At 39.9% G+C, this 14,237-nt stretch overlaps 2 protein-coding genes across 12 annotated transcripts in view; both read right to left on the reverse strand.

Annotated features, from left to right (window-relative positions):
- Positions 1-78: 78 nt before the first annotated feature.
- gcna (germ cell nuclear acidic peptidase) lies at positions 79-7,263 on the reverse strand. Of its 3 annotated transcripts, XR_315718.3 has the most exons (14): positions 6,115-7,263; positions 5,660-5,763; positions 4,768-4,879; positions 4,580-4,652; positions 4,397-4,449; positions 4,242-4,308; positions 4,076-4,146; positions 3,153-3,569; positions 2,901-3,051; positions 2,657-2,801; positions 1,998-2,133; positions 1,626-1,830; positions 805-1,513; positions 79-695 (listed from the first exon to the last, which is right to left on the reverse strand). XR_315718.3 is itself a non-coding variant. In XM_005921285.3 (13 exons), the coding sequence occupies exons 2-13, from the start codon at positions 5,747-5,749 to the stop codon at positions 1,282-1,284; spliced, it is 1,698 nt and encodes a 565-aa protein (XP_005921347.1). In that variant the 5' UTR covers positions 5,750-5,763; positions 6,115-7,263; the 3' UTR covers positions 79-1,281. The 3 variants fall into 3 exon arrangements, 2 of the variants coding, with proteins under 2 accessions (XP_005921347.1, XP_005921346.1); XM_005921285.3 differs by having other exon boundaries at positions 79-1,513; positions 4,822-4,879; XM_005921284.3 differs by having other exon boundaries at positions 79-1,513.
- A 635-nt stretch (positions 7,264-7,898) lies between these two features.
- The window catches only part of ogt.1 (O-linked N-acetylglucosamine (GlcNAc) transferase, tandem duplicate 1), a 12,496-nt gene continuing 6,157 nt past the window's right edge, over positions 7,899-14,237 (reverse strand). For 4 of the 9 annotated variants that reach the window (XM_042229082.1, XM_042229077.1, XM_042229098.1 and 1 more), the window contains 18 exons: positions 14,054-14,170; positions 13,881-13,960; positions 13,392-13,587; positions 13,159-13,299; positions 12,962-13,062; positions 12,379-12,532; positions 12,026-12,127; positions 11,687-11,884; positions 11,257-11,415; positions 11,052-11,141; positions 10,764-10,889; positions 10,481-10,651; positions 10,259-10,375; positions 9,976-10,146; positions 9,592-9,744; positions 9,181-9,433; positions 8,528-8,663; positions 7,899-8,433 (listed from right to left, as the gene is read on the reverse strand). In XM_042229082.1, the coding sequence (XP_042085016.1) occupies positions 8,253-8,433; positions 8,528-8,663; positions 9,181-9,433; positions 9,592-9,744; positions 9,976-10,146; positions 10,259-10,375; positions 10,481-10,651; positions 10,764-10,889; positions 11,052-11,141; positions 11,257-11,415; positions 11,687-11,884; positions 12,026-12,127; positions 12,379-12,532; positions 12,962-13,062; positions 13,159-13,299; positions 13,392-13,587; positions 13,881-13,960; positions 14,054-14,170 (2,646 nt within the window). In that variant the 3' untranslated portion in view covers positions 7,899-8,252. The remainder of the gene's footprint in view (positions 8,434-8,527; positions 8,664-9,180; positions 9,434-9,591; positions 9,745-9,975; positions 10,147-10,258; positions 10,376-10,480; positions 10,652-10,763; positions 10,890-11,051; positions 11,142-11,256; positions 11,416-11,686; positions 11,885-12,025; positions 12,128-12,378; positions 12,533-12,961; positions 13,063-13,158; positions 13,300-13,391; positions 13,588-13,880; positions 13,961-14,053; positions 14,171-14,237) is intronic. The other 5 variants (XM_005921277.3, XM_005921275.3, XM_005921276.3 and 2 more) reach the window with 3 other exon arrangements.

Here is a 14,237-nt window from a genome sequence, read left to right on the forward strand (position 1 = left end):
TTTTTACTTTCATTTTTAAATGAGCATTGCTCATTTGAGTGGCTCGACTTTGGATTTATCTCCAATTTTTTTAAGTTGCATCATAAAACCTTGAATGTATTTTTTTCTGATGCTATTAAACACAGATCCTATGCGGTCTTCTGCTGCTGTAGCCATTCTGCTTCAAGGTTTGACAGGTTCTGTGCTCTTCTGCATATCTTGGTTGTAATGAGTGATTATTTGAGTCACTGTTGCCTGAAGTTCTGACAGCTTGAAGCAGTCTGGCCAGTCTGACCTTCAGGAGGCCACCTTGACTATGCTTCAGTGTATTGGGTTGCTGCAATTTGTCTGAGTACTTGGATGTGATCTTTAATAAGCAGCTGAACAGATATAACCAATCAAGTGGCCAGTGAGCATATATGCAGACTGGTTGTGCGCTAAGCCCAAGTAACACCTATCCCTATCCAAAACAGTATGTTGTCATGTGGCCTCCAAACAAAATACATAAAATAAACAGGTGATATTCTCCAGAGTAAATGACAGTAGAAAATGGTGTATATTGTGAGTCACTAACAAACAGTGAACTGTACAAATATAATATAGAATTTACAAACCAATGACAAGGCCTGATTAGTAGCGCTGAAGATCAAAAATTGGGTCACAGAAAAATCTTCCCCACATCCTAAAAGAACTGCTTTGATTGTCCCGATGAGTTGCTGAAAAAGCATTGATTATGATGATTTAGCTCAAATGTTTGTGAGAATAATTTCTAAGAAGGGTTTGGTTAATTAAAAAAAAATCCAAAATCAAAATGTGCAGACCTACCTGGAGATTATTGCAGAGGAGAAGGTGTATGAGGAGCAAGAACCGAGTGTCTGAGGAGTGACGGAGAGCGCGGGATGACAATGAGCAGAGGAACACTGAGCATTGTGTTCAGGCTGTAGCTAGCGCACGTGCTGGCCATCTTAAAGAATTAAACTTTATTTGAAGACTTGAAGGTGCAAAGCCAACAAAAAAAAAAAAAAAAAAAAATCGCACCAGCACAGCATTAAAAGGCTCATATCAGACATTTACCATGGCACAGTCACTTATTAAGTATGACATTGTTTGATGCTATCATCTACACAAGCACACAATCAGAAACATTTACTTTCTATTCATTCAGTTTTTCCAGTTACAGCAACTCTAATGATCAACAGACAAACAGAAAAAAAAAACATTGAGAATCATAGCTGCTCAATAATGTAAGACTATCTGACTGAGATATTTCATAGACTGCCTGTGTAAAGGACACATACTGGCTCAGCTTTGACTCAGTTTAGTCTTCGAGGCAAAGTCTGCACTAAGTTTCCGCATCACCTCTGCATGACTCTGTCCTGCTAGCTCCTGTCGTACACTCGAGTAATTTTCCTTGACAAAGTTGGCAAAAGGCGTGGGAGCACGTGGCTTAGAAGGCGTCAACAAGACAAGCTGACCAGTGCAGAGGGCGCACACAAATCTCTGCGTGTCCAGTGACTTGGAATGACGGCCGATCCTATATGGAATCACAGTAAAAAAAGAGACATTAATCAGGCTGAAATGAGCTCAAACGCTCTGGAAACACACAGCGACTCATAAAATGGAGTAAGTGGTTTTGGTTTACATACGTGTTCTTGCAGCGAGTGCACTGGTACTGGAATTTGTACTTGATGTCATAGCTGTGGCAGCGCGTGACCATTGGCAGCTCCGGATGTGCCAGTGTTGCTTTGCGAGCATAGAGCTTCCAGAAGTTTCCATGCCCGTCCCTTACACCGTTAATCAGCCATGTTGCAGCATGACACATTTCATGTATCAGTGTGTCCCTGAGACGATCTAGCAGGGAAGCACAAAGACAATGTTGTCATACAAGACGATGTACCTCGTATATATGCGCACGCACATATTCAGGAACAACAGCACAGTAAGAGGTTCTAAAGCTCCACAAGGTCGCAGCTTCCCTGACAAGCAAATAATTCTAGGGGACCTTAGTAAGCCATTACCTGCACAGTCACAGACTTTCTCTGACAGTTCTATGCGGGCGTAGCGGTTTCCTCCACCCTTTTCCTGCCCTGTAACGCAGTAGCCAGCTGTTTTACGCATCTTCTTATTCCAGGTCACTGACATATTCACAGGGAGCTAAAAAGAAAGAAAGTTAGAAATAAATGAAAACAAAAACTCACCCTGTTAGCAAAGACATTAAACAATGCAATGTATAAATATTTCGTTCTTTACACAGAGCGTTTCATCATATTTAATTTACAATAATAATAATAATATAAAAAGAATACTGGAGTTTTAAATTGTACATCAATATTGAAAGAACTGCATGGGAGATTCCGGCCTTTGCTCACAGTTCATATCTTCATTCTTGAAACTCATTAGTGAGCATTTTATCATTTAGCACAACAGCTATCCTACACAAAACAACCAGAGAGCTTTGCAGCTTCAATATGTGACCCATCCTTGACTTATGACAACATAACACACAATATATTACAGATGGTGGTTCTACTATGGCTGCCAATGGACTTTAGGCAACCAGTGAAAGCAAGGGGGATTTCACAAAGTCTGGAGATTTTCTTTTACATCACGTGCATCAAATTAAATATTCCTCAGCTTCAAATGGAGAACAGTCTGGTAAACAATGAATCTTCATTACCTTACTCTCAAACACTGTGGTGTTGTACAGGTGGTAGAGTTTACTTGTGAGTGCCTCTTTGTTCTGCTTAAAGCTGCCCACATAGCTGGAGCTGGGATTTGTGAGCGACTGCAGGAAGCAGCCCGGGGTCTTACACAGCACATTCCTAGAGGGAAGCAAACAGAGCAAAATGAAGACAAACGTTCGTGTATAAAAGGAAAAGGCTCACTATCTGGTGTCCAATTAGTGCATCCACTAGACGCACTTGCTGGTTGGACCGTGTCTCGGCTCGCTCTGACTGACGGCGGGCTTCAAGATCGATGATTTTCCAGGTGTCTTCACACCTAATGATTTAGAGCCTGGTGTTTGGGATACAGGAGGAACTGAGACTGTCCCAGCAGGCTCCTTATCGCTCTCTAAATTTAATTGGAAAAAGGAGAGGAAGAGATATGAGCATGACAAGAAAAAAACAAAAGACTGTCAGATTCAAACATTCAGAATTAAGCAGTTACCGTACCTTTGCTGTTGTTCGGTAGGAATGAATTCCCTATGAAATTGTTTTTCTTTTTCAGTCTCTCCAGCAGGGATGTGAACTCCTCCTCAGAACTGCTTGAATCATCCAGCTTGGAAGGCACTGAAAAAGTGCGCTTGGGAGAGATCACTAATGTTTTAGCTCCGTTTGAAGGACGACACAAAGGAGACAGAGCAGGAGGAGAGGGGAGTGACGGCGAAGTTTCATCGTCATTGCACAGAGGAGGAGTATTCTCACTGGTCTTTGGAAGTGACTTGGGCCTCGTGTGACGGGTTCTCCAAGTGCTCTTCAGCACAATATTATCATCATCCTCATCGTCGCTGACAAAGACAGGTGAATTAAACAGAGACAGGGGTCGCCTTGTTTGAGGCTGGGATGTTGGAGTATTGGTCTTCTTAGGAACTACAAAAAAATTTGAGAGAAAAAAAATAAATTAACAGACTTTTACATATGCATCTGACACATATTTAAAAAAGCAGCAACAGGGAAATTAGAAAAAACAAGACGCCTGATACGTCAACAAAAGCTTTGTATACAACCAGAAAATAATTTGCAAAGTGAAGAACAACCCTCTCCCGGTTTGTAAACCACACAGCAAGTGAACACTGTCACGTAGGCATAAACAACTAGGTGTGACTGACTGATAATCTAGGCCGTAGATCAGTCAGGTGCAACTTCCCAAGATGAGATTTTAGCTCATTTTCCCATTAATGAATTAAATCAATATCACTGTTATATTAGAAGCAACACAACAGGCTGCCTTGCTGATGCAACTCCAAAAGGATTTGTTTCTCCTCCCGGGATCAAATGGTAGGTAAATGTGAAGGCTATGTCATTTATTGTTGCATGTGACATCTCCCGACATTATTTGGGATCATGCTGGAAGTGAGGAACAACAGCAAAATTACCTTTGAAAGATGATTTTGGCTCAACAAAGTCATCATCTGATGAGTAGTCGTCAACTATAAAATTATGGAGGCTGTGAAATTAACCCAGGGGGAAAATGTTTAGCAGTAAATAACATTTACTTCTGACGGGAAATAAAAGTGGTGGATAAAAATTCATCGGACTCACCTGTCCTCACTGCCACTTTTAGATGTCTTCTTGGGTTTAGTATTGGGAGTTTTTGCCCGCTGAAGAACTTCAATGAGCAAAGATAAAATATCCAAAAATTGTATTGGTGGGATATATAGACAAAATCTAACCAGAAGAATGACATTAGCACTTACATGTTTCAAAAGCGGTATTGTCATCATCTGAGCTCACCACCACAATGCTTGAACTGAAAATAATAAAAGTGCTTTTTAAATATTTTAGTTATATCATAATATAGTCATTAGTGTGAAATGATAAATCAGATAGAAAATCTAGATCAGAAAAAGACAAAATGCTTCATGAAAACATTTTCATACCTGCCTGTCTTTGCAGGACTGCGTGGCTTGTGTGAAGTGGCTTTAGCTTGGGGTGTGGCTTTTTCCATAAGAACTAAGGCATTAAAGGGTAATAGGAAAAAAATTAAATCCATACATGAAACCAAAGTCACACCTTTAAGCATTGTACATTAATAAAAAAAATTTTTTTAAAAAGCCCAAACACTTACACCTGTCAAATTCATCGTCACTCGATTCGCTCAACGCAGAGTTTCTCCACTTACTTGCTGATCCATGACCACTTGTGCCAGCATGACGACTCTTACCAATTTTACTCATCAACTGCAAACAGAAGCAACAACAATAATAATGTTTATTTATTTATTCATTTTCAATCATTTACTTCATGGTGATACCATCACTTTTAAACGCAAATCAACAAAATCAACCCCTGCCATAGTGGGTCTCCAAAAAAATAAAATCTGTATATTTAACAAAATTATTTTCTTAGACTTTAATAAAGTGCTACCTGAGTACCAACATTTTGACATTAGACTATCAATTGATATTTTTCTTTTTGTTTTGGTTACCATATTTGCTCAATCCAGCATACAAGTTGAATGAAAATAGCATTTTTGTAACTAAGAATGTTTCTAGAGGCTTCAATTGACATTGTAAAATACAACCGTACTCCATTCAAAAATCATTTTTTATACAAATATTTAGTTAAGCAACCAGCCATCACACAGTTTTGATGCACCTGCCCCAAATTACAGATCGTGATGCCATGACATTTATTATGGCAGATAGACCATTGAAATTTGACCAAATTCATTGAAGTTTGAGTTTGAGATATTCATGCTGAAACAATTCCTCAGATGTAAAAGTGCGGAAAAAATATTGTGGACCTAGGTTGACGGACTATTTAAAAAAAATGTATCTCTTAAATGGTATCTGATATATGAAGCTAAAAGGGAGACGATCGATCATCTCTCCTGTCTCAAACGCTGTACTTGAGAGCTATTCTCTGTTCCAGCAACCTAGGCTAATAGTGCCAGTGTGTTTACCAGTTTTTAATGAAGTCCGCGATAATTTAGGGGTTTAAAAAAGTATGCAGCAAACCTTCTTTTCCGTTTCCTCCAGTCCTCCCTCATCCATCCACCCCATTCTTTTAGCCACTTTGTGAAAAGACTTGGACGTAGCATCGTTCATAGTTTCCTTCAAGTCTGCAATAGCACACAATAGCACGAGCCATTTAAAGTTTGCTCCAGCGCTAACATCAAGCTGGTTTTTTATAACATCATAAAACCACAGAGTGCTGCTAATTTATAGTTATTACCAAACATTTTTCATTTAACCAATTAATTTTTCTGGTTGGAACAAAATATATCTATATGGTTGAGGGGTTACAGCCTTTAGCTGAGCAGCGTTAGCGTTACCGTTAGCAACGGGGTCTCTAGCGTTAATCAACTAACATTAACAAGAGCTAGCTGGTTCATTTCCCCCCATTAGCACACACTGAATTACCGACTTATAAAACAAACAAACGAACCCGACAATATTTGTTATTTCATTACCAATTGCGCTTCTGTTATAAGAGAATAAGAGTGGCTGAGAGAATAGGGAAGCAACTACGAAGTTAAATTCAAATCTTGTGCTCCATTGCACCGGAAGTTGTCACCGTGATATTGGACCAATCGTAGCGCGTTCGGAGTGGCACTGAACCATCTTGTCCACACCTACGTTTGCAGGAAAATAATCACGTAGACAAATTTCACAGGAAGATAAAGTTCAATTTAGTTTTTAATGCAATTCTACTTTTAATAGAAAAAAATAATCTGTCAAATTGATGTTTAAATTACTGTGGTAGAAATTAATTACAGCAAGCCGTTATACGTCACCCAAACCAACTAGTCACACTGTCTAACTAGACTTGTCATGGCTAACAAAACTTTTAAATTAATCTATGTGCACATTTGTTATATCTCATCTTACCAGATAATATAAATGTCTTCTATTACCTGTATCACTTGACTTGGTTGGCTGTCATGCATCAGTCTGACAAGGAATCGCCATGGCTTTTAGTAGCTCCAGACGTACCAACCATGCATTTATATATTGAATATTTTTATTATCTATGATTTATGACCGTCTTATTGGACAGCCACATGTCCTACAGTCAGTCTGTGAATTCATCATTATGTATTCTAGATTAGAATGTTGGTCAACTATGAATTTTAACATTCATTCCACAGATCATGCACAAGTATGCAGATTATATAACTACTGACACAAGTTAGCAAAGCAAAGTCGAATGGCATTTAAAGGATATCCATACTTGAACTCCAATGACAAAAAGCATTGGTAACTTATATTAGTCAGCCATTTGGTTTTTAACTGAATTTCTTCTTCCACCTGGTTTTGGGACTGGTATACTTGTGAATGCAGGACTTTTTATTTTTTAACACTTCCATAAATGCCAATATTGCTTGAAGATTTCGGCACAGGAAATTTGTTTTCATTTTGTCAGCAGACTCCAATGGACCCAGAAAGGCACAGCTGAATACAAGTACATAAATCTGCCAAGTTTAACAAGGTGCTGTGAGCTGCTGACCGCACACTGATGAGGATTTAAGAAACAAAGGGGTAGGGTTTCAGTTTTTCACCGGTTTTACCATCGAGTACAAAACACCATACAAAGTGATTGCCATCTCAATATTTATTATATATAGTGCCTCATGGCATCGTTGACAGCATAAAGGTAAACAGACAATTTAAAAAAAAAAAAAAAGAAAAAGAATTTGCTTAGAAATACTTACCAGCCTGCTTCAGGTTTGTGAGATTTAAAAAAAAAAAAAATAAAAAATAAGGTATGTAATCTAAAATTACATTTAGGTCTTCCCCGCTGACCTAACAGGAGTTGCTTTATCTAGATTTGTCCAGTCTTATGAACATGTTGAGAACTGATAATAGTCCTGATAATAAATAGTCCTTGTAATAAACAGTCCTTGCTTAATGAAGTTGGCATTCAGAAGTTCTCATTTTGTCATGTTTTCAGAAACTTAGAACACCTACTTCTGCAGGTATGTGAGAGGAGCTTTTAAAAAAAAAAAAAAAAACTAAAGAGGAGTTGCAATTTAAATTTTATAATTTCATGTTAAAGCTGATGAAACATGTCAGGTACAATTTCCATGGTGCAACAATGTCATTTTTAAAAAACACACAACACTCTTAATCCATTTATAAATAGATCAACAAGTAATGACGGCTGGAAATTCTCTCCACAAGCTGCACTTAGTCCCATATGCACAATGACAGAAGAAAGTAAATCCATCGATCCAAGTACCAAAAAAGGGGAAAGAAAAAAAAAAAAAAAAAAAAAAGGGAAGCCAGGCATTCACAATCCTTTCATGCTCACCAAATACCTATACTGTGTTTTAGGACAAGAGTCTCAGAAGAGTTGCCTGAATGTCTCAGGATCGATCTGGCTCAGTAGATGCAGATGTGAGAGGCAACGATCAGTGTAAATGGGATATAAATGTGAACATGTGTAGGCTCCTTGAAAACAAGAGTCCCATTAATAGCAAAGGAGAGTGATACAGACAAAAGTTCGACAAGAAGGGGCTGGAGTGGAAACGGACCATTCAAACTATGGTGCTGATGGGGGTTTAAAATGGCTGGGGGAAAGGGGAAAATAATTCTGCATGCTTCCAGTTCAAGCATTTTCACTAGCCTCTACTGCCTGGTGTTTGACCAAGTGATCTGGCTTGTTGCCATTACTGTGGTGCTCCCACATCTGCAGATAGAGCCTCTCCAGGTCCATTGTGTACTGCTTGGTGTTGAAAAGAGGGCTGCAAATTCTCTGCTTCCAAACACGCGCTCGGACCATCTTCAGGCTATAGGAGGAGGGCGAGTAATCAGAGTTGGCAGGTGACAAAGGATGTTTTAAAAATAAATAAAATTAAGTGTTTAGGATAAACATCTACTTACTATTCCATGTCGGAGCCCAGTTTGACTGCTATGTCCTCATAGTCCTGGCGGCTTTGAGCTATTAGATCAGGGCAGCCCAGACAGTTGAGTTGTGAGGCAGCCACACGGGATGCAAGAGTCTCACCTACAGTGGTGTCAATATTTTAAAAGAAAACAGGTAAATGGCCTGGCCTGTATTTATATAGCACTTTACTAGTCCCTAAGGACCCCAAAGCGCTTTACATATCCAGTCATCCACCCATTCACACACTGGTGATGGCAACTACATTGTAGCCACAGCCACCCTGGGGCACACTGACAGAGGCGAGGCTGCCGGACACTGGCGCCAGGTTTCAATTAACATTCTTCTCATGGTCATGTTTTTATATATTTTTTTAAAATCTGTTAATTATTCAACTTGTGTTATGGCAACAATTGGTAGTAGGGCTGCCACGATTAGTCGACTAGTCACGATTATGTCGACTATCAAAATAGTCGACGAGTCGTTTGAAGCTTTGTAAGATCCCAAAAGATGCAGGAATAAGTAGTAGGATTTAAGAGTGTAATAACAGAATGAAACAGAAGATGGCAATCAGTGACTAATCGACTATCAAAATAATCGTTTGTGGCAGCCCTAATCGGTAGCCAAGCCTATTCCTGAAAACTCTGCTCACCAGGCATAGTAACCATGGGTGTTCCAGCCCAGAGAACATCCATGCCTGTGGTATGACCGTTGCACAGAGGAGTGTCTAGGCACACATCAGCAAGCTGGCCCCTTCTCACATGCTCCTCCTTGGGGGCCACAGGAGAGAAAATGATCCGAGAGCCTGGCAGACCCATGTTCTGAGCATACTGCTGGATGTTGGGCTCACCAACTGCAGGGAAGCGAAGAAGCCACAATACGCTGTTGGGCACGCGCTTTAGGATCTGCAACAAGACAAATGTTAAGAGATTTATTATTTATTTTCTCTCACACACACACACACACACACACACACACACACACACACACACACACACACTTAACAGAATTTCTTAGTTAAAGGAACTCCAGTTCATTAATAATAAGGACAGTCCAAACTTACATTGACCCACATCTGGAGAGTAGGTGGATCAATCTTGTAGAGCTGGTTGAAGTTGCAGTAGACAATGGAGTCCTCTGGGAGACCATACTGAGAACGAGTTGTTACAACAATCGTGCGTGGCACCTCCTCCCCAGTTGCAGCTTTGTTACTGATCTAAACATGAGGAATGAAAATATTGCTGTTTGTCGAGCGGCCTTAACGCTTACATTTGTTTTAAAGTGTTTTGTTTTAAAGTCCCTCCTAAATGAGGGAACATTGACTAAAATACTTCTGTAAAAAGAAGCAGCATGTGACAATATATGGAAACGTGACCAGGGTGTCCAGACAGTGTGTTTACATGAAGCAAAAGTGGCCAAAGTGTGTATGTCTAATAGTGACTCTTACCTGTGTGGTGGCTAGGCCATTGCTGACAGTGAAGCCATTGATTGTGACCTGGATTTGGCCTTGATTGATCATGTTGATGATTGCTTCAGCTGCTGTGTTCATGGGAATTACAGGCATGGACAGGGCTCCATTTGTGTCACCAGTAGATTCCTGGTTGTTGTCACACTTCATCTGGTCGATTAAAAAATAAAAATAAATAAAAAATGTTCATCAATAATCAGAATTATTGTTTCAGATTAAACGTCTGTTTTAATAAAGTTTCTGGATATTTTTCCTTACTCACCTTTATCACTTTGACATCGGGCAGACTGTCCAAGAAGGCCTTCAGATCAATACCATTAAGAACGATGCGGTTGTCAAAGATGTGCCCGTTAGACTTGAAATCAATCACTGCCTTTTTCTGTTGGTCAAAAATAAATAAAGTTACAACAACAGTGAAAGTAAAATTTTAGGAAAACAAGACAGCTCACAGAATCAATCTGCAGCATTGTAAGGCTGGACAAACCTTGAGGTGAGGGAACATGTTGGCATGGTCTCCAATGAAGAAGGTATTGGGCATGTAGGCAAGTTTCTCCGAGTACTGCTCAGCCACTTCCGTAGGCGATGTCTCCTTGTCTGTGATGATGTAGTCCATGAAGGGAGCTCCGCTGGTTCCAGGGTAACCTAGCCACATAGCCTATTGAATAGGTATAAATTGTTAGCTGTGCGTTTTCACGGTCAGTATATTGCACAAGCTTATAAATATAGCTATCCCCTAGACAGGCTAACAATTTACATGTAAGGCTTACCTGAACAGGGGCAGGGCGGAGGGCAAAGAGCTCATTTCTTGCTCCCTTGGTGTATCCATTCATATTCACTAGAATGTTGATTCCATCCTGGTGAATACGATCAGCTGCCTTGCCATTGCAAGGTATCTGGAGACAAAAATTACAGTTTATGTAAATGGCTAGAGTTCCTGACATTGCATGTGACAGCACAATGGTTGAAATGCCTTCCAAGTTAAAAATAGAAATGCTCAAGGTTGATGTGTTATAAATAGAAAGATACTGTTGAGGAAACAACATGTTACGAGTTACCTGTGAGAGGTCTGTGAAATGATGAGCTTCAGCGACCACTTTCACACGGAAATTGGTACTATCATCAGGGCTGAGTGCATAGCAAAACACCTTTAGGGTAAGGAAAACAAAATGAAGACTTTAGTCAACACTGTGTCAATACATTGCAGAGTGTAATAAGCACCATTTTTTTAAACCATAAAAACCAATTCCGAGTTGAAATTACCTCAAATTTTTCAGGATTGTGCATTCCAGGAATGGACTGCATCAGGTGGGAGGTTGGATGGTTGCCAAAGTCAGAGCTTACATATCCAATGCGCAGACGTCCACCACTAGCTTTCAGATCCTTGGGATGCTCGTAAGCCGGTTTGTGCAGTGCATTAATCTGTGGAGTAAGTAATGTTATAAGAATACGTGTACAGTAGGACAGTAAAGTCTACATGTCAGATGTTTGACTGACAACATAATTTGTTTGCCCAAAAATCATTTCTTACCCCTATACCTTCATCACTCCAAGCGACCCACTCACCACCAGCTTCTCTACTTCTTTATACCCAGTACCTTGCCCACCCCCCTTACCTTCCCCATACCCTGCAGGCACTTCCATCACCAGCCACCTTCCACCCTCCCAAAATATATATTAAAGGTTTACTTGCTTTGATCATTTTGTCTACCTTGTCCAGGCAAAGGTTTCCGTGGCGCTCAGCAATGGCCTTGCGGAAGCTGTGAGAGAGCGGATACAGCATGCTGTGGTGTGGGTGCACTGAGGGCAAGCGGTTCTTCTCCAGTTGGTCTGCCACAATGCTCACAAGCTTTTTCATCCGCTCATCATAATCTGTCCAGTCACACACAATCTGAAAAAGTGGGGGGCAAAAACAACAAAAAATTAATTTATTAATAAATTAAAAAAAACAAAAAGTAATCAGAAAATTTGTTTTGATAACAGCAGAAGTAAAAAAATAGAAAGGAGATGCAGTATAACAGCAGATGAACACCTGTAGGCAGTGTGCCAAGTTGCAGTAAGCATCAGGGAAGTCAGGCTTCAGTTTCAAGGCTGTGCGATAAGATGCAATAGCCTCTGGGATGTTTCCAGAATCCTAAAAATAAAATAAATACAAACAACATAAAAATTAAAACTCCAAAAGGCATACTCAACTAACAAACGGGTGCCAACTCAGGTATCCATTGCTCAATTTTGAATTAGGTTTGTGTGAAAATACATCTTTAAATTTACTAATTTAATGTGAAAAGCAACCTGGAGGTGGATAATCTAATAGTGAAGTGCTATATCTATCTCTCTATCATCTAGAGAGAGCATATGAAGAGTAAAATTAAGAAATATTCCTACCTTATGGATTGAGGCTAAATTGCTATGAGCATCAGCAAAGGCGGGGTTGATCTGGATGGCACGGGTATAACACTGCAGAGCTCCCTGAACATCTTGCATTTCTTTTAGTGTATTCCCCATGTTTGAGTAGGCATCAGCAAATGTGGGGCTGATTCTAAAATTCAAACAGACCACATTACAAAATTACTCAGCTGTCAGGTCTTTTTACACAAAAGTAAATAATCATAGGAGTGTCACAGGAGAGAAATTAATGGATTTAATTTTTCACTCATATCTGGCAACACTCAGGTGGCTTCACAGTATACTTACTGCTCTATTTTCATGTACAAACTTTAAGTTATTTAGCAGCAGTTATTAAGATAGCAGCTTTTTCGCTAAATGTTGCCAACGGGACTTTTAGGAATGCTACAAATCAAACATCCATTTAAAGTTAGTAGATCAGTAACATGTCTGAACTAAGACAGCTATTCTCACTTTAGAAAAGTGACAGGAGTGATTAAACATGAGCCCAACAAAGAAAAAGAAAGCTAATTTCAGGCATAAACTCAAAGTCCACAGTTGTCTCCAGCATTCATTTACAAACCTGATTGCCTCTTTGTAGTGCATGAGGGCTTCCTGCAGTTTTCCCTGCTGCTGCAACACACTGGCTAAGTTCGAGTGAGCTGCTGCAAACTCTGGGAACACCTGATGAATAAAGTTTGAATACGTATCACCACATGATCATTTTTACTGTAAAAGTGAATATTTCAAATCTGTTAATCTTGACAATGTTAAACCCACCTCTAAGGCTTTTCTGTAGAGCTGAACAGCTTCCTCGATGTAGCCCTGCTCACGCTTGATATTGGCCAAGTTGTTAAGGGAGTCGGCATGAGTTGGACACAAACGCAAAGCTGTGTTGTAGCACTCTTCGGCTTCAGACACCTGTTAGGGAAAATAGAACTCAGTGACTAAAAACTCAGCAAGTGTTTAATGACCTCAGAGGTACTCAAGATTAGAGACAAAAAACACATTACATTTCCTTTCTCCTTTAGAGCGTTTGCCAAATTGCAGTAGGCATCAGGAAAGTGGGGCTGCAATTCAATAGCACGGCGGTAGGTGTCAATAGCAAGGTCAATGAGGCCCTGCTCATAGTAGACACAGGCCAGATTTCCATGGACAACAGCATGATTGGGGCTCAGACTCAGGGCTCTCAAGTATCCAGCCACAGCTCTGGAAGATGTGAATAAAAGTTATGAATATTCTGCAAACATTTAAAATGAAATGATGTATGCTACAACCTAAAAACCCACAAGCAGATGCATTACTGCTGTGACAGCAGTAAGCACAGCAAATCTGCCCTGCCCAGTCAATGGAATAAAAACAAGAAAACAAAAAAATAGTTCTACGAACAGCAAAGACAAGGATGTGCTGAAATGAACATTGTCTGACTTAATTAAACGAGGTATCGAGGAATGTGTTAGGGTGGTGCATTGACAGAAAAATCTGTCATGATTTAGACTCACCTGTCAAAGATGCGGGCCTCCTTCAAAACATTGCCTAAATTGATGTATGCATCAAGGAAATTTGGATCCAGTGTCACTGCCTAAAAACCAAGGAAAAAAGACTTTATATTTGATACTGTTATGGTGTCTCATAATATAGTTTGATCAATGTTACAAAAAACTATGCAACTGACCTTTTCAAAATGGTGTATGGCCAGCCATATCTCTCCCTGGGCATTGAACACACAGCCCAAGTTGCTCCAAGCCACGGCAAAGTTGGGCTGAGTCTCAATGGCTTTCAGGTAACAAGCCTTCAATGGGTTTAAAATAACCACAGGAAAGGAGAAGAGATAGAATGGGAGAGGTATAGTGCATAGA

This window comes from Haplochromis burtoni, unplaced genomic scaffold (genome assembly GCF_018398535.1).
Source record: "Haplochromis burtoni strain Fernald_Lab_line unplaced genomic scaffold, NCSU_Asbu1 Contig_10, whole genome shotgun sequence".
In the NCBI taxonomy this organism is placed as follows: Eukaryota; Metazoa; Chordata; class Actinopteri; order Cichliformes; family Cichlidae; genus Haplochromis; species Haplochromis burtoni.